Source organism: Falco punctatus (genome assembly GCF_963210335.1).
Source record: "Falco punctatus genome assembly, chromosome: 4".
NCBI lineage: Eukaryota > Metazoa > Chordata > Aves > Falconiformes > Falconidae > Falco > Falco punctatus.
The window spans coordinates 101,351,628-101,371,563 of NC_137583.1; the positions used below are offsets into that span (position 1 = coordinate 101,351,628).

The 19,936-nt window shown below is 39.2% G+C and overlaps 1 protein-coding gene across 3 annotated transcripts in view; it reads right to left on the bottom strand.

Moving 5' to 3' along the window:
* Positions 1 to 61: 61 nt before the first annotated feature.
* The window catches only part of CNOT10 (CCR4-NOT transcription complex subunit 10), a 37,240-nt gene continuing 17,365 nt past the window's right edge, over positions 62 to 19,936 (bottom strand). For all 3 annotated transcript variants that reach the window (XM_080387221.1, XM_080387223.1, XM_080387222.1), the window contains exons 10-19: positions 18,892 to 19,094; positions 14,722 to 14,843; positions 13,885 to 14,061; positions 11,183 to 11,263; positions 6,013 to 6,126; positions 4,030 to 4,160; positions 3,326 to 3,361; positions 3,088 to 3,215; positions 1,696 to 1,771; positions 62 to 359 (exon numbers count right to left, since the gene is read on the bottom strand). In XM_080387221.1, the coding sequence (XP_080243347.1) occupies positions 205 to 359; positions 1,696 to 1,771; positions 3,088 to 3,215; positions 3,326 to 3,361; positions 4,030 to 4,160; positions 6,013 to 6,126; positions 11,183 to 11,263; positions 13,885 to 14,061; positions 14,722 to 14,843; positions 18,892 to 19,094 (1,223 nt within the window). In that variant the 3' untranslated portion in view covers positions 62 to 204. The remainder of the gene's footprint in view (positions 360 to 1,695; positions 1,772 to 3,087; positions 3,216 to 3,325; positions 3,362 to 4,029; positions 4,161 to 6,012; positions 6,127 to 11,182; positions 11,264 to 13,884; positions 14,062 to 14,721; positions 14,844 to 18,891; positions 19,095 to 19,936) is intronic.

Below are 19,936 nucleotides of genomic sequence, written 5' to 3' on the forward strand. Positions count from 1 at the left end.
TTCAAAACTGATACCAGCCTCTCTTCCTTTAAGAAATAACCTTTACAGACACCTCTAAGCATGCCTTTGTTTACCTGTTTTATTAAAAATTTACATAAATGAACACACTCCAGCAAATGGGGTATGCAGGTGTCCTAGGTTAAAAAAAAATATACAAAAGCCCAAGCCCTCACGGGCAGGGCAGCAGCAGGCTGAAGCACAACCTCACTTCCTTTGAACAGTGGTGAAAGCTGGCATCTGAATGGGCTGGATTGAGTGGACTGGCTGAAAAACAGGCTTCTTCCGCATGTCGGAGAGTGTTTTCACAGAAGGGAGAAGCTGGTTTCTCTTGATGATCTGCAGTGCCAGCTGCGTGTTACCTACAAGACAACTTTCAATTAGACAAAGGTACTTTCTTTTTTAACTTACGAATCACTGTTCTCAGCACAGAACTGCCAAGCCAACCCTGGGCCCAGGCCATGTATGCCCAACGGTTCCCCGATTCAGTGAAATGCTGACACGGACATGAAAAGCATTAGACAAAAGTAAGTTTCAGAAAATAGTATTGCTTGATTCTACCTACTCTGAGCTGAAGACATCAGGCTTTTACCTCAGAGCTGGAAGATGCCAGAGCACCTTCTACATTTCTGAAGGGCACCTCTTCTCTCTCCTGTCTGCATAGTGAGGCTCTAGGTTTCACACCAAATGCGCTCACACTGACATTACAGACAGTAATGCAAATGTCAAGGGTGCGTGTAACATTTTTAAAAGAAGAAATCTGATTTTTCAACTGACAGCCCATCATTTAATGGCCTATCAAATAAACAATATAAATGGAAAACTTAACATTTCTCCCTCTTATCAAATACTTCTCTTCCACTGAAGTTTTAGTTTTAGAAGAGATGCATTGGTTTGTTGCCATTTATAGAACAAAAAAATGTCTCTAGTCCTTTTGGTTATGTATTTTGAAGGGTGTGAGAGATGTAAATCCGACTTTCCCCTCTCTTCTGTTCTGTGCTACTGTGTTGCAGAAAGAAAGGTTTCCAAAATTCCAACCTAGAAACGTTTTTGTAAGAAAAGCATTGTAGAAGTCTCAGTTCTGAATACCGATGCTCAAGTCCTTGGCCTGCCTGCAGCGCAAGACAACTGAAGGGCGACAAGCACACGGACCGTTTCACAACACTGGGGTATTAAGTCAGTCCTGAAGGGCACAGGTCCGCAACCATGACAGCTGCAGGCTGCTCACACTGCAGAATTCAAGTGTAATCCTTCCTGTTTCCCATTATGTAGAGTTTTGTTCCCAAGCAAACACAGTGAACCTTCAAAAGGAAGGATTTTGGAAGACAGAGTTATCAATATTACAAGTTTTGTTGCAGTACTTGCTACATAGGCCTTGACATGGCTTCTCTGGGAAACTGGGATTGCAGTTGTCTTGTAATGAAAAGCCTTTCAAACCCTCTTTAGAATATAAACCTCAGCAAGGGTTTTACTGAGCCTATCCAAGACTGCCGACTTCTGCACAAAGTATAGAAGATTGCAGCTCAGACAGGATGGCAATAAACTACAGAAATGAAGGTGTGGATACACAGATCCATAGCAGTGTAAAATGAAGTACCATTCAAAATACTGGCACGACTCTAAAGACCAGGAAGGATGACTACCACCCTCTCCCCCTTCTATCCCAAATCTAGGTTGACAGAACATTTCAAAACTTACCATTCTGTAATTCAAGATACACAGCCAGCAGAATAGCCTCTGGAGGGATCTCTTTGGGGTGGATCAGTGAAGCAGCCTTATTGAAAAAGAAGAGGGTGGGGGAAAAAAGTGCTTAAGAGAAACGTGTCCAGCTCAAAGAAAGATTAGTTCCAATCCAGCTTGACAAGATTGTTACCGCCATCTTAGCTAAGAAAAACAAGTAATTCACAAATTAAGAAGACTTTTTTCAAACTAATACATTCCATCAGGTTTATGCATGCAAGGAGAGACTAAATGATTATCTGCATCTTGTTTCACACTAATTAGCAGGACCATCTGCTCTGTTTATGTTAATATAAATCTGAAATTCTTGGGCCAGTCTACTGTGGTTTCCTAGTGAGATGACAGGTGAAGAAGGTAACTTCCACTGTTCCAAAGTTCAGAATACAAAGTTGACAAGTATCATTCATTAGCTTTCCATATACAAGTATTTTTCAGCTATGAAGTCAATTAATTTACTGTAGATGCAGGAGACCTACTATACATTACATCCACAGATGGCCTTCCACTCCTTTGGGCTTTACACATGTGCTGCAGAGCCCATGCACAGGCACCTGCCCACTCCTAAGAGGCCTTGGGAGGAAAATAAGCAAAACAAGTGCCTGAAGCGGTTAAGAACCTCACAGAATTTGAACTTGTTCACCTACACAACTACTATGAAGTAATTTGGAAGACTGCTGTTTCAGTTCGCAGCTCAACAAAAACGCATCCGAGTAGTTTTTCTGAGATAGGAATGGCTGCAAAAGAGAGACTAACATCATCATGGAAAGACTTTGGTCCCAGCCATAAGAAACAGCAAATGACACAGGCTAAGCGAAGACAGAGTTTCAAAAGCAGTACTTGAGAATTCTTGGGACAAGAAGCAGGTAAGGACCCTACCACCAGCAGAAGTGCGGTTTGTTCTCATGGCCCTAAAGTTAATAGCTTAGATGGTGAGTTATTAACTGATAAGAGAGAAGTAAACTCAAGGTCCTCAAGAATTTCCTCTGAAATATAACCATTACTAGTGGACCATTTAAAAATACAAACACAAACAAAGCAATAAACCCCCCACCAAAACAACTTAGAAAAACTGAAAAGGCTTCCTAATCATATTCCATTGTTTTGGTATGATCTAAGGAAAAAAACCAATAACGCTTCCCATAGTGGTACTGAACTATTTACACAAGAAATATGGAATTCTTCATTTTATGTTACTAATAGAGATTGGTTCATAAAGGGAAGAGAGCTGCCTTCTGAGCAAAGTCTGCAAATAAACCTGCCTATGAAATCACCAGGATTTGCTGTGGTACAAACGACACTCTGAAAGAAGTACGTTTGTCCCTAAAGCTGTCTGAGTTTTGTTTTTCATACCTGATGAAGACATTTTCGAGCTTTGTCATATTCACTCCTCAAACAGTAAGCACTTCCAAGGTTAAATAACATCATTGTCCGTGCAGATGTGACTGAACTGGGGTAACACTGTGGGGTCTGCTTGCCAGCTGAAATAAAATAATAATAATTAAAAAAGTCTCTTTTTCTTCTTACACTTTTATTCCGAACTGGCCAAGTAAGTTCCTGTACTCTGCTGAGTACAACGGCTGGTACTTACAAGATTCCATTGCCTCATTCTCTCCTTTGTCAGACCCTGCAAAGAAAAAAAACACACACAAAACCCATCATGTTCTGTGAGCTTTTTAAAAGCTTGTTACAAAAATAATACAAAGATACCAACTCACTTCTTTCTTCACAGTCTGACATTAAAGAGGAAAAACATATCAGTTTGCTCAAGAGTTAACATCACTTAAGACTTCCTATCTCTAATGTTTTGCTTTTACATTTGTGGATGAATACAGTGAAGTTTAAATTGCAGACATAACTGACATCAGAGCTGCTGTAGACTTGACTATACAGATGGGCTCTGAAGTATTTTTCTGTTACAGAATAACACTCCCAATTGGAAGCACTGCAAGAAGATTAAGATACAGATTAACTAAATTCTTCCCGCTCTTATCTCTCACTAAATGCAATTTTATCTTCAAACAAGCCAGAAGGCTAGAATATTCAATTCCATTTATGTTACAGAATTAGCCACTTCAAAGGAACACAAACACACAAAAGACAAACCAAACACAAAGTAGGAACTAAGGCAAGGAAAACAAAAACACAGCAACAGAAACACAAACAAAAAAGCCCCAAACAACCGATGGTGTTAAAACAAGACGTCTTCATCATCATTGTATTTGTATATAGAAAGTTACAGCAGGAAAGCAGCTGAAAGCACAACCAGTTGTAATGAAGTGTAGATTCATTAACCTTGATCCTGCTCATTTGAAGAGATCCCAAGGGAAACATCAGTGACGTTCTCGGGGTTCAAGTGAGTGATGGCATCAGATATTCTGTCTAGAGAGATGAGAGCCTCCGCTGCATACAAATGCCCAAGAAACCTACAACAGCAAAGAGTTAGGTACAAACGTCAGCCTAACAACCCCCACAATTTCTTATACATGACAAACCAAATGTAGTTTTTAATGCAAACACTTGGAAACTAGTACTTGAAATACTTGCATGGAAGTTAGCTTGCTTATGAAGTACTGTCCTAATACCCAGTTCTGCCATTTGCTGCTTTTAGGCACTAATGTTGTCAAAAAATATGCATCCAAGTAATGACAATTCATTCATACACAGGAATTGCTGTTCCAGAAAGACAGTACCTTGGTATGGCTTTTATCTTGGAGACTTCAAAAAGGAATCCTTACGAAAACACCGCAGGATACAGATACATCTACAATTTGAGGTGTTAAGTGACTTTATGCTCAAAAGCTAATTCTGTAAGGTAGCTGCATTTCTAAGGACAGCAACTCTAAAGGCCTGTCCATGGGGCACAAACACGTTCCCAACTGCAGATTTTGCAAAAGAATTAAGCAAGTCTGATGTTTGGCACTTGTAGTTCAGCTCAGCTAATCAGCAGCTTTCCTTTTCAACTTTGGAACAGAAGGAATCCTGTTGATCCAGAGTGTGTAGTTAGTTCACAAATATTTATTCTGAAACAAAAGTTGAGCAAAAAGAGTTCATGCTTGTTCTATGCACCTGTATACAGTACACTTCAAACTGACTGTACAGTTGTTTGCAGCAGATTACAAAACATCAGGTAAAGGATCAGTCAGTTATCCAAAATAATTTCTGCAATTCAGATCCAATACAGCAAACTTAACTTTCTACATGCAATTTATTTCACTTAAACAGGAGCAGTTCAATATTGCTGATCTGCGCAAAAGCCTAGTTTCCTGGGACTGAGGACCATGGCTCCTTATCTTTGTAAAAACCTGTCATCTGGCATTTCTTGCATTACATAATGGTAACACTGCCCCCATAAAATTATGTGTTACCTTGTAAACTCCTCTAAAATCTCGCTTATACAATGACTGCGTAAAAAGATGAGCTTCTGCAGTAGTCTGCAGCGTGGGAGCCAAAGGATTTCATTGGCATGGGCTATTATAGGGTATACTGCCAGCATATAAAATAAGCACAAGTTAGCTTACTTCCCACAAGGACATTACCAGTTTTGAAAAATATTACTGCTTTAAAAGTCTGCTATATTTTATCCTGTATATGACATAGGAATTAAATGCACAAACAAGGTCAGAAGGATGAAGCTAAGCTGGGTTTTTTGAATTTGCACAGCTGTATGAGAATTGGTGGGTAAAAATGGAATGAGCTTTAAATATCCTTCCAAAAAATACAGTGCCAAATGAGACCTGGAAAAGAGAAACTGAAGAATGGAACCTATATAAGCTACAGTAGCAGGTGAAGTGACAGTCCTGCACACCCAAGACCTGGAACCCTACTGACTGAGCAAACCTTCCCCTCCAGGGCTGTAGTTTCCTAAGTGAACTTTCAGCAAGCAGCACGTTGTTTTGGGCCACTGGCTATCCCCAGCTGCTCGTTCCTGCCCTCTGTGCTGTGCCAACACAAGCACGCGCAGCCCCACAGTGAATCAGGACAGAGACCTGACAGCCATGCCACTGCATGGGGACCTGTAGCTGGAGGTTAACGAATAGCAACAAAAAGCAGCAATAGGTTCCAGATTACATGGAAGTCATACACAAAGGAGGGGACTCACGTTCCTGCGTGTCAATGAACATTTAGGTAGGGCTTCGACAAGAACAGGAGCGGGCCAAGCAATTCTTTGCATCAGATACAGAATTGGCAAGCAGCTACAGACATTGGAAGCTTCAACTCAGAACTCTCCAGCAAAAAGCAGGGCTGAGAAAGAAGAAATGATCGTATCAGACTTACTTAAGAGACCCTGACAGCTTTGGTTGCTGAAGAAGTTTATCTGCATGATTCAACGCCATAAGGTTATCACCCAAAGCCAGAGCCACGTAAGCACTACACGCAAGTATTGAGCACCTGGAGAAAGGGGAGGAGAAAAAAAAAAAAAAAAGGGGAAGGGGGAAAGCCAATGTTAGAGAATTCCGTGATTCCAAATGCAGCTGTTAAATTTCTTTCAAGTGCTGAAGAAACAAATCATAAACTTTCAATAATATCTTTGCATCAAGGCACGAAGTAAAGGAGCTAGTGTTTCATTATCTATGGCCTCAATCCTATTCACTGAATTAGGAAATATACACATTGTGCTCTACAAGTGTAAACCAAGGAACACCATGGCATGCTCAGCAAGATTTTGCAATTTTGACCACAAATAACAGATGAAAAAAAGATGGATGTCACCACGTTTCATTTTTCTCATGGACAGTTTCCCTTTCTCCCCCTCTTGTTATGCATTTTGCCTTGGACTCTCATCTGTACTTCCCTGCCCTCCCCCGCTTCTGCTGCAGCAAAGGGCAGCAGATTTGTGGATTGTACCTTACAGAAATCTACAAACACACAGTAGCAATCAGTTAAGTTGTAACATGTTTCACTCTTGTACTGTACAACGTTTGCACACAGGGAGACAATAAACACTGGAGAATTTGGCGCTTCCAGTTTTGCATTCAACAGAGAGCTGTAACCCGCTGCCAGAGACTCCGACTGATCTGTGGCATTTTGTTGCTGTCACAGGCTTTCTTATCTTTCCAAACCCACAAAATCTCTGACAGTTCCTGTAATGAAATCTGAACTACTCGGATTTTCCATCTTCAAACAATAACCCCACATCAGATGGCATCATTAGGCCCGGCTTTATACTTTGTAATAACTCCCCACCCCTCCCCAAACACAGCACTCGGGGAGGGGATATTTTCCACTTCACAAGACATTAGTCAGTGCAGGCTGCCTTGTCCTCGGGGCACAAGCCTCTGCCCACCACGCCTTGCTGTAAGCACCGAGTCTGTCCTTCTCCAGGGAGGAAGAGCAGATCCTCTTGGTTGGGAGCGACGGGAGGAAAGCCTTCGACTCTCCCGACAGTAGGTGGGCTATTACCATGCCAACCTTCTGGCAACTGTCAAGCCCACTTTCAGTCCAGCAGTAAGTCATGTAATTCATGGCAGGACCTGGGGTGCCTTTATTCCCCTTTCCCAGGAGGCATGCTCCTTAATTATGCGCAAGAAGGATAAGAAACTCCTCCAGCGTTTCTCCCTACCCCCCACTTCCTCTCCACCGTGCCCAGATGTCACATCAAATCTGAACACATACAAAAGCTTGAGAGAGGGAGAGGAAAGCTTCCCCAGCTCAAGTCCCAAACCTAAAATATTTCTGAAAGGTTACGGCTGGGGAGGGGGAGGGAACAGGGGTAAAAAAAAAACCCAACAAAAAACAGCCCCCCCCCCCCCCCCCCCCCCCCCCCGTAATAACAGCCTGCTTCTAACCAGTCTCTTCTCATCTCTGCCTCAAGTAAGCAGAGATGCTCAGCATCACCAGCTAAACACCCTTAGACAAAAGTCAAGGCCTGCAGAGCTGGTTGCTACTGCCCCTTACAATAATATGAGGCTTCTAGTTCCCACAACTTCTATAAAGCCTATTTTTATTTCTGAATGTTCAAACACAAGATGCACTCTGATCACACAGTAGGTAAGTCCAGCAAAAACGGAAACCTGCTCTGCTCTCAGGACTCGTCACTGTTAAAGCCGTGTAAGAGCTGGGAAGATTCCTCAGCAACAGCCACCTAAAGAGAAAAATATTCAGGTTTTCTTCCCTGCAGTACTGTTCTCACACATTTGGATCCATTGTTGAGCTGGCTAAACCAAACGCTCAGGAGACCTGACAGCTAACCGGAGCAGAAGAATTGCACCACAAGGGAAAAGACAAACTAGTTTTTCACCCCGGTCAGTATTCTGACAAAACTCCACAGGTCGCCTTTGAGCATGGCAGACTTCCAGCATCACTGAGCCTCCGCATGCCCTAAATAAAACTGCCTTTGCACTAGGAAAAAGAAAAATGTTTTTTTAAACTGCCAGATTATGTCAAACAGCCTCTTGCATAGGTTCAGGCAACAAGATTTGTCAGCCCACACAGACTGCAAGTTTACAGAACCCAAACTGCACATCTGACTTGGCTTATTTCTCAGGCAAAGGGTGAGCCAGGGCAAATCCAGTTCTTCAACACTTAAGATGAAGGCACCAAAAATGGCACTTCTAAACCATTTAGAGAACATCACCAATCTCAAATAATTTCAAATAGCTAACTAAGCACAACAGTGGATATAAACCATCTACTTTTTAACTTTCAACGCATGCAAAACAATCCAAAACATTAAAAAAATACAGAATGCAAATGGTGCTTACTCTGTGGGGAAATTCAGCACCAGCAAAGGGGAGACGGGGACTAACTATGCAGTGGCTGAGAGTGGGGAAGAAGAAACTGCTTGGGGGATAATCACTGCAAGCTTCCATTATCAGCACAGGGCCAAACAGACCCCCGAAACCTTTAAGTGGATAAACGAGGCAAAACTGGGTAGGTGTGGAGAAGAGGCAAGGTATATTGGTGGGCAATGGTGGTCCTTACAGTACTGTGAAATTATCAGCAATGCTCTTGGAATACCATATACAATACTAGGATACGCACACTTCAAAAATATGTAAGTAAATAGAATAAAGCCAGCCTAATAAGGGACTAGAGATGGCCAACAGAAAAGTCAAAAGAAAGGAAAAAAAAGTAAAATTGGTTCACATGCCTTATAGCAAAGCCTTGCAGTTTAAATCTGTTCAGGACAAAGCAGGTGATCAAACTATTACTTTATTTCTAGCTGCTTTGAAGGGAAAAATTAACATTCTCACACAAAATTGTTCAATATAGGGAGAAAAAAGCTACAACAAGATCTGTGGCTATCCATCTCAACTTTTACAATAAAATCCACATTTACAATAAATCCACAAAATTACAATAAAATTTTCCCAACGTAGCACTGTGGTCTACCAGAACTCCTTTACTTTTGATGCATCCTAACAGTGTTGGGTCGTTCCGGCACACTGCAACATACCACAGGCTGAAGCGCACGGTAGGGGATGCGGCTTCTCAGAGGACGAGAAGTGAGGAGCAGAATTGTTTAGAAGAAACTCAGAAGAAAAATCTGGAGTTTCCACTACCTATGCATAAATTCTTAGCAATATTTGGTGTCCTCAGACTTCTGCTTGTCGTTTTTAAAACCTTGCAATTGAATTACTGCTTATTGTGAGAACAGTCTGCTCAGCTAATTTGTGCACAAGTACCAAACTATACGTATGATTAAAAATACCGTCTAGAAAAGTTCTTAAAATTAAATAAGCCTATTTAGGGGCACAGTTGATCAGTTATTTTAAACTTGTATTAGGATGTGCAACTGTACAAAATCATGCAAAAAAAGCATTTAAATTGCCCATTTCAGGTCTAGAAGTAATCCAGTGACTTAACAGGGAAAGTTACTGAATACAATACTGAATTGAACTGAGACCTATTCCTCAGAATAGTCCTTGCCAATATTCACAACTTTTTTTCTAAATTTTCCCTGACTAGACAAGAATTTTAGTTTCCTCACTTAGCTCCTTAGTGAGCAAGACTACTGAAATATACTAACACTTGAGTGCAATGTACTTTGCTTTTCACAGCTATGTGCAGAAACTTTGAAGAAGTTTTAGCAGGACCACTCCCTAGGGGTGTTTCGTCCTCTGGATTTAACCACCAAATCAAGTACTGCAAAAAAATAAACCAATGCTTTTCCTTTCCTTATATTGTGTTCTTTACCAGAAGCAGTGTAATTCTTGCTAAACTGCTAAGTTTTTCCTGACATGTTGTCAGGCTTCATCAGCAGATAACAACAGCTGATTGTGAAAGACTACATATTTTTTAAAAAAAATAATTAAAAAAATCACAAAGTGACACCACATACTTTTGACATGTGGCAACTACATTTTCAACAGTTAGGGGGAAAAAAATAAACCCACCAGCAAAACCCAAAAACCCAACCAAGCCAGATCACTGCTTTTAATTCAGTGCTTTCTATTTTTGAGTAGCATACTCTTGTACCACTTGAGAATAAATAATCAAGGTCTCAGTAACATCTCCTAACAGATTCCTGCTAAACAGCTTTTAAATGAATACAAGTAGATTTGCTACACATAGTGGAGCAAAGTAAAGGTTAAACTGGTCATTATAAAACACAGGTTACCTGGGGTTAGGCTGGAACAGAGTATTTACCCAAGAGTTTAAGTGGGAAATTACTGTATGCTTTGTCCATAATGGAAACTTAAAACAGATCTCTCTTTTCTGAGCAGGTGCAAGCTTTACAGTAAGGGAGATTTTCAACAGGCTGGCAGCCACCTGAAATAATTAACATTGCCAGCAAATGATAACCTTGTTGGGGAAAAGTAAAGAGATTCCAGATAACATGATACTTACTTAGATACATGTGAGTTATTCTGTTTGGAAAGCACTCAGACTGCTGAACAAGTAGTTTAAGGATCTTTGAGAACAGGAGAAAAATCTACAGTCACATTTCACCTGTGTTCTTCCATGGGGAGGAAGTCAAATGCCTGGACAAAGGCAATTCTTTCTATTTTAAGCGAACTACAGATTTATTCCTGCTGAAAGGAGGACCGTTCTCATTTGAAAGCAGCATAGCTGCTTTTACAGCTTTCATATTTTTTCCCCATCCAACAAGCATATAATGTTGTGGGAGCTGAATCAAGGCCTTAAAGGGCAAAGGTACCACACAGTAGTTTCCACCCCTTCCCCAATCACAACAGTCATTATCAGTTTTTTTGCTTTGTCATTTATGGGGCTTGATTTTTTTAGTTTTGCCCAAGATATTAATAATGGGATCAAACAGACTGATCTACCTTCTGAACTGAAATTCTGGATCATTTCTATTTGTTCTGAATCAAAGCCCAGAAGAAAAGAAGCACACATATTTGAAAAAAGGCATCCTTAGATTAACGGCTACAATTCAATGTTGCAAGTGCCTAAAAAAAAAGAACTAGGAATGACACCAGCATCATAGCACAGTTTAAGAGGGGGCTCATTTAGTGGTGAATATTTTGTATTATTTACTTGCCTTAAATTTTCTAATTCCTGTTTCTTCAAAGGTGAAGAAGGTGGAGCTGCAATGAATTTATCCCCTTCATGACTTTTATTGCTAGAATAAAAAAAAAGTGTATTAATTATAAGGAGCTACTATAAATAATTTAAAAGTTATTAGTGTAATAATCATTGACATTTACTCACTCCATTTAAAAGGACAGCAAAAATTCTATAGCCTAAATACCAGGGAAATGGTGCTATGCAGAAACTGAGGCACATGCTCTTATCCTAACTGTCTATTTGAGAAGGAAGAATGAGGACATTTGTGACTGATAGACCAAACAACCCACACCACTCTCCACAGCCTTGAGTTATTTTTGAAGTTTGGTGTAGGACAAGAACTTTCAATTGGAGATACACAAAACTCACTGCATTTGTAGCTTCTCTTCTTTTAGCCTGTAAGAAAATCAGTAAACTAGTTCTCTCCCTAGACAATTTAGAAACATAAATATTACAAAAATATTCTAGAAAAATAACCCAAAGTGCTACAGCTTCCATTAGACTTCTAGCTACTTCTTACTTTTATTTATTTCCTTTTATTTTTTTTCCACTAAAATTCCACTTTAAGATTACATTTGGCTTTTTTTCGGGGAGCAAGTATTCACTCTATTTAAAAAGTATGCAACTTTGCTCTCCAGTCAGCTGAAAGAATCTTATTCTGGAATGAGAACTGAAGAGATGGCTGACAGCTGCACCTTGGCAGAGAGAGACACTAAGGTTTAGAAATAGATTAAAAAACCCAGAATTGAAACTGAGTCTGCCTGCTTAACAAGGACTTTTGAATTGATGTATTTTTGAATCTGTTTATTAGAAACAGGTACGGTAACTCTGACTTAGACCTTCAAAACAGATAGCAACAGACTCCAAGGAAACCTGTATTCAATACTGTTGCAGCGTATATACTTCATGCCTTTGCCAAAAATTAGATTAAAAAAATACCCTTAACCACTGAAAGTATTCAGTGTTTTCTTGTCAACAAGAGAAGAATCTGCTTCACAGTCAGCCTGCTCAATTAGTGGGATTTGCTTCAAAACCATCCTGCTCAATTAGTGTGATTTTCTTCAAATGCCTTATATGTTTTACTGTTCTCTCACAGAGGGTCCCTTATCAGAAGGAACAAATCCTTAGAGAACCTTTCAGAACGTGACACACAAATTCAAGAACAGCCTGCTTTGTTGCCAGATATTTTGAAATTGGCAATGACCACTGGGAGACACAAGGGGGTCTTCTAAAAAAAATTTTTTTTTAACCTGAAGAAGCATCTGGTTTCGAAAACAGAAGGTATTAAAGGATCTTCCCATACAGGGCATGTTTTCCTTTCCTCACTCCTACAAAAACACCCACCACGCCCGCCCCCCCCCAACCAAAACAAAAAAGGAGGTCTTGTCTGAGTAAGACCTATCATTTTGTTTTCATCACTGCCCTTTCATGGGTCTCATAAGCTTAAAACTGAAGTCACATTTAAACCAGAGGAGTTTCGTCTCAATGGGCTGCTTACAGCTTACCAGGGGAAGTTAGTTCACAACCTCTGACTTCAGAAAGGTAAAAAGAAAAAAGTGCGTGCACACACACACATGCACACACATGACTTTTATAAATCATTTGGTCACTTGACATGAAAGATTGTCACTGGGTAAAAAGGGTTGCAGAGAAAAGCCTTCAAATATGGCTGTAGCAGTAACAGCCACAGACCCCCAGCCCTAGTCTATCTCCAGGCAACCTCAGAATATGTGAGGATGCACCTTGTGCCCATGCAACACAGCACATGTGCAGTAAATCCTGCCACGTGACAAATGAATCTTACCTTCTTAAAATTTATCTATACTTGGGTCTGACAAAAACATATTTTTTCATTACTCTTCAAGTAGTTCAAGTTCTAACATAGCCACTTTTTCCAGAATAGTTATTGTAACTCTTCCCTTCTCAAAATGGTCATTAAATGAAAGCAGAGGCTACGGCCAACAAAGCTTAGAACGTATCAGGATCAACACAAAAAAATTAAAACACCTTCCTGCTATTTAACGTTTAACATACATTGTATACAAGTTACTTTTTCTGAAGCTTTAAGGAGAAAAAAGATGATTTTTCTTACACTTTTTTTTTTTTTAAAGTGTGATTTATTAAGCAATAGCCCCATGCTGCTTTCCTACTTCTCTTCTAAATCTAGTTTCCCATTTCAAGTCTAAAACAAACACAACAAAGCGTACTAGGGCTGATGAATGTCAAATCTGATTACGGGGAAAAGTTTACAACTGAGTTGCTGGGCATTTATATATTGGATCAAGTATATGGCACACGTGCGCACACACACAAAATCACTGTAACGTGTGAAACTTCACTTACAATTAGAGAAATACCAATATGCATGGTGGGAGGGTGTGGGAAAACATAACATTTGCAGCACCAAAAGAAAGATGGCCAGTGAAAAGAAGAATTTCAGTGTCTAGCTTAAAGTTGTTAGGAATGGTAGGAATCAACTCAGTATTTTATTCTTAAATTAGCATACTAGCAATTAGTGTAATGAGCTGTCAAACAATTTCCTTAGATATCCCACCACTGCTAAGAGAATTTACAAATGTGTTATTTTTTTCTGCTGGCCAAACAGGACAGGTAGCAGACACAGACTGTCAGCCCAGACTTACTGTGGACAAAAGGTTTATATGCAATTCCGTTTACCTGCATGCTTCACTGCTTTCGCTGTTTTCTGTATTTCCCCCCAGCTGATTACTAGTTTTAGATCCATTTTCCTGCTTTGGCTCCTGCTGATCTTCTGGCAGTAGCAGCAAGGCGTTTCTTAGACAAATTGCTGCAAATTCCATACTGGCTACAGGTATTGCTGAGGACTGCCCATCACTTAAAGAGACACAGAAGTTAACTAGTGAGTAGCAATCCCACTAAATTAAAAAAATAAAAGCAGAGCTCTAGAAAGATCTGAATGCAGAGAAAAAATTATCCTCAAAAAGTTGAATTGTGTTTAATACAACACATTTAATTTAAGAAAATATATGTATCAAGCTTGCTGTTCTTATATATGGAAAGCACACCACAATGCCCAAATAGAGTGGACAGATTCAACCACATAATTACAAGAAGTTCTCTTGTTCTTCTTGACTTCACTTCTTGAAGTTTTATGGCAGACCAACTAGGTTCTTCCTGCACTTTTCTGAAGCGAATTACTGAAAATACATACTTTTAAGTGAGAAAAATAAGGACAGATGTAGCTAACTGGAAATATAAATTTCAGATAAATCAATTTTGAGCTTTAATGCCCTTCTTAGTTACAATGAATACACAGTTAAGCCCTCTGCCGGACATCATAGATGAGACATCCAAATGATTAAGTAGGACTCCTCAAGCACTTTAGCATGTCTCTCTTTTCACTACATTAGTAATGCCAAAATAAACAGTAATCCCACTACAGTTTTAAAGACTCCTGATGAAAAGATACTATCCTTAACAAAGCTACGATAAAAAAAAAATAAAAAATGAATAGCCCATGGAAAACATACTTACTTATAAACAACATTCTGTATTGACTGGGACGCTAGGACTATCTTACGGTGGTAGCCTTGACCTACTATAGATTGCACAATTCCCTTTTTGCTGGGAAGACCTTTAGTCTCTTGTTCTGATGTCTAAAAGGAGAAAGAAAAAAAAAAAAGAAGCCAAAACTGAAATATCAAGGCTGTTAAATGAGAGCTTGACAAAATAAGTGAAAGCTGGAAGACGACTTTGAACCCTGCTAAAATGTCAGAATTAATAGTTTATATGGGTACAATTTTAAATCTTAAGTACCATGAAGGATCAGGCACCTTCTATTGTCTTTTGTTGCAGAGGGATTTTACTGCAGTGTAACCACAGATTAGTTCTGACAGCTTGTCTGATAGCCTACTGACCTAGTTTCTCCTCTGTTTTGAGAGCAAAAGAACAATGAACCAAGTCGTATTAGAAGAACTGCTAGGATACCTAAAAAGAAATCATATGATCTGCCAAATAATATTCAGAGTTGGCACTCTTAACGCTTGCCATCTTCTCTCCCTGCTTACACAGCATTCAAAGCGCTCTCTGAAATAGCTGCTCTCAAACTGTTCCATGGGGAGCATGAAGCAGAACCACAACACGTGCAAAGCTACATTACATTAACTTGTTTAACAGACTTTTGAGTATACAGGCATTAAGGAGGTCAAACAAACTCAAAGCACCCTAATTGTCAGCCCCAAGAATTACCTCTACAACATTTAATGGGGTTTATTTAGCTGTTTTACCATGAGTCATCTTAACAATTTTGTTGGTAAGTGAAGTTAGTGATGAAGAGTCGCAGTTGTAAGGAAAAATTATCCTAAATCTGTATTTTGAATAGCTATCAATTTTCAGAAAATGTATCAGAATCTATCATGAAGAAGGATACTGACATTATAATAGCATTTACTGTCAAATAAAAAAATACATACTGTGAGTTTGGATACGAAACATGTTTCTGAAGAGGTGTGAAAAGAACTGTAGAAAGGGAATCATCTTCCTTCTATATTTTATAAACTAAAATACTAAAATGGGTGAAAATAGCTTTTTTAAAATTGTTTTACTTTTCTATATGGTGTTCAGAGCATAAATGTGAACCCATACTTAGATATCAAGGAATATTATTGCAAATAGAGTTACAATGTCAAATTAAACACACTTGATTTTAGGGCCTCACTTGTTATGTTTCAAATCTCTTGCATAATTTATAGACACTTCCACCTTACCTTTAACATTAACATCCAAAGCTAATTTTCTTCTTGTAAGATTACAAATTTAGGAAACAGCAGACTGTTTTTGTGACAAGAAATCAAGCTGTCTGGTACACCACACAACATAACAACTGTAGCAGGAAGAAAGCCAGGCTTCAGGAGCCTGGCATAACCTCCTGCTTTGGCTTGTCTGCAGTAAACAAGGAATTGCCCGATATGGGTCTGTATTTCCCTTTTCTAGACTGCAAAACACCATCCTCGTAAACAGAATTAGCTTTGGGTTTTGCCAGAAAACTTATTCTAACCCAGTCTCTCATACCCAGCTTTCCACTAGAGATGATCAGCTGTGTCTTCTTTATCTACGTGTGACTTGAAACAAGTAGTATAGACACAGAAAACTGCAAACTTAGTATGAAGAAAGCTGTTCTGAGTACTTAGTTTTATAAAGCAGAGAAAATGCAGGAAGAACTATCTGACAACAGCTATCATACACAATATAAGTCAGTCCATCTTGGACCGAAGACTCTTGAAACCTCTATGCTGTGCCTATGAAATGGGGATACTAGCAAACCTCTCCTATAAAGCTATAAAGCCATTAATATCTTTCTTAAAAGTTCTGAAGTAGAGATACCAAAATAACGAGCACCATTGAAATTCACAAGGTAAAATTTATGAATATTGTATTGTGAAGGATTTGGCTAGGGTGTAGTAAATAAAAGTGCAGAGGCCACTCAGAGAGGGAAAGCAATGAGAATCTGGGGGGCAGTGGGCATAAAGTGAATATAGCCATTTGTTCAATTGATCCCACCCATCCCATGCACCGAGTGAAATGGGCACACTGTGGAAACTACTGCACAGGATCATGCAATCATAGATCGCATCATCACACCCACACACACAAGGGGTGAATTACAGTTTCACAAGGAAACAAGTACAGCATCTCTTAATTTCACAAACATACGATTTTAGTGCAGTTTTCTGTTCAAAGAAAAAACAATCCTGTCCCCACCCCTCTGTATTTTAACATATTCATGTTTAACAATAACGGGCTTATCCTGAACAGACACGAATCAACAGGTTGAAACCAAGAAGCCCCAGAGGACATTCAATACCATCTGCTGTCAGTACGCTTCCACAGACTTTGGCTATGATCACCATAGCTTCAGGATGGAGAAGGCTGATCTCTGCTTCCTCAGCCTCTGCCCCCTCCGGGCTAGCCACACTACGCTCTCACCCCTCTCGGCCTCTAGCGGCAACTGAGCGAGGAAATAATGAAACTTTAGATGAGTTCTGGCTGCATGATGACAAGGAAGATCACATGCAAGGATTTCAGTGGAAATCAGAGCACATCTTGTTACCTTCATCCACTTTAGTCCTACAAAATGAAGCCATGTCTGAATTTGCATAATGGATTTACAGTAGACAGAATTTAAAAAAGAAGTTTAAGGACTTTATATTACTTTTACACAAAGGCATAATTAATAACATCCCAGGAAGGAAGGAAGCTTCTCTTTAACCAAATACCTTTAGTAGTCCTCTACAAGAGTCTTTGCATCTTCCAATAAAGTTCTAGGACACAGTGCTACATTTCGGTTTTAAGTAAGATTATTCACCAGTCTCATCCAATAACCATATTCATTAAAAACATCAAAAAAATAACCTTATAGCCTACTAAAACTGTAGTAACATACTTTCAGTCATACCTTTTACACCACAGTATGTAGCCTTGAAATAGAGACAAAGGATCTCTATTTTCTTCTACTTCTCCAGCTACAATTTAAGCTAGAACCTCACTGTTTCAGAAGCGTAATGCAATTCCTAGAGTCTAAACGTAAAAATCCAAGATGTTTCAGTCAAAAATTTTCCAAAAAGAACAACCACCCTTCCACCTCAAAGTATCAGCAATAAAAGTTATCAAAGTTTTTTCTGTGCATCAAGCCCCCAAGTTAATACCAAACCTCCAAGAGCAGCTACAAAAATTTTCCTTCCTCGGACACCAGAAATGGTCACTGACTCCAGTCTCACCTTGTTATTTCTGCCACCCAGGAACAGAAATCCTTGGGAGGTACAGAACTTGGTACAGAGAGAAGATCTTGAGCAAGTTTAATTCTTCCATTCACACACAAAAAGAGACAGAATTAGCTGTGGGGTTGGGTTTTTTTTGGTTTTGTTTTCAATATATATACCATATATTATTTTATATGGGGTTTATGTATACATAAATACACACACCCCAAGATTTTGCAACCAATGTGAAATGAGTGTGGAAAGCTGAGGCATCATAAGATATCCATAAATAGCAAGTTAAACTATTTGTCAGTATCTACATTTTAAGCAGAGAGCATTCACCACAGAAAGAACATACTGCTTCCTGTTATAAAGTGATGCCTCCAAGAGTAATACAAGTTTCTTTCCAAATAATATCTTCACGTTTATTTCTAAATTATTTCAAGACAAAGGAAGGTAAACCATCAGATGACTTGGAGAAAACTAACATGCTTCAAATCAATTCAGGATTACCCATTATGAGCTGGAACACCAAAGGGGTGTGCGATGGTGAATTGCCATAACAAAATCATGCTTAACCAGTCTCTCCAGCAAAAAACTTGTAACTTCATAGAAGAGCAGCTCCAACAGACACTTACGTGGTTTTGCTTCACCTCACGCCAATTTTTTGAATTGTTTACACAAATTCTTCTGATCTTAGAAAAGCCAATTAAATAGTAGGTCTCAAGACATTGTTTCTATGGTGGTTTTCTTCCACCTGTTGCAGTTTCAGATTAACCGCGCAAACACACATATACAGAAAAACAATTATTTTGGACTTACACAGAGGTGTTCAACATTAGGCCTTAAAAACGCATAGTTTAACTCAGGGCTATATTTCTTCCTTCCTGTGATCACATGTATTTCATAACTACAATCAAAATAAGGAATTTGCAAATCTACTTACCCCTTTATTGGCAGCAATGCAGCATTCTGCTATTCTCAGCCAAAGACGAGGGTTTGAGTGATAAACCTGGACTGCCTCAATCAGGCATTCAAAGGCAGCTAAGGGCCTCCCAATATGCAAGAGCTGAATTCCACAATTGTAGAGCAACTCATACCTTTTGTTAGTCAGTAGCGTACACATGGGTCTCCCTGAAAATTTTTTACCTGCAGAAAAAAAAAAGATTACATTTTACTGGATGTTCAGCTCAGGAGAGCAGAAAATATAACTGGGAAGAGGAAGCAAGCTGTGGGACACACCCAAGGACTACCACAAATCCCTTTCATTGCAGAAATTCACTAGCCTCCCCATGTAAATAAATTCCTTCCACATGAAAGCTGACGCTAAAGACAAATTAACTGTGTTAGAACCATAGAATGGTTTGGGTTGGAAGGGGCCTTAAAGATCATCTAGTTCCAACCCCTCTCCCGTGGGCAGGGACACCTTCTACTAGACCAGGTTGTTCAATATTCTTTTATTCTATATTCTTCATAAAGATTCAAGTACATTAAAAGCTAACCACTTAAGCTCCTTGTTACTCAAGCTAAATGTTAAATAATAATATTGAATCTCAAGTTTGTGAGAATACACATATAAATTCTAGAAGAAAACCACCTTGCTGTTAACAAGCATAAAACATTTTGTGTTTTCACGCTGGTACCTAAGACTGCACTGAGGTACAGGGCCAGGGGAGGGATAGGGAAAACAATAAAACGTGTGATCATAACTAGATTTTAAAGAAAACAAGAAATGAAAAAAATTATCACTTCATCATGAAATCATTTACTTGGAAGAGAAAAAACCCTTCGGTATTATTAATCAAAGCAAGAAAACTTACTATAATGTTTATTTTCTGTCTTTTGTATACTTACTACAAAAACAGATGAATAAAACTAAACATAAAATTAAACAATGAACATTTCTCCTACAAGTCTGGGAATTGTTCAGTAAGAAAGTTTGAGAAAAACACCATCTTCCAAATGTTAATTTAACAGTATTTCACTCCACA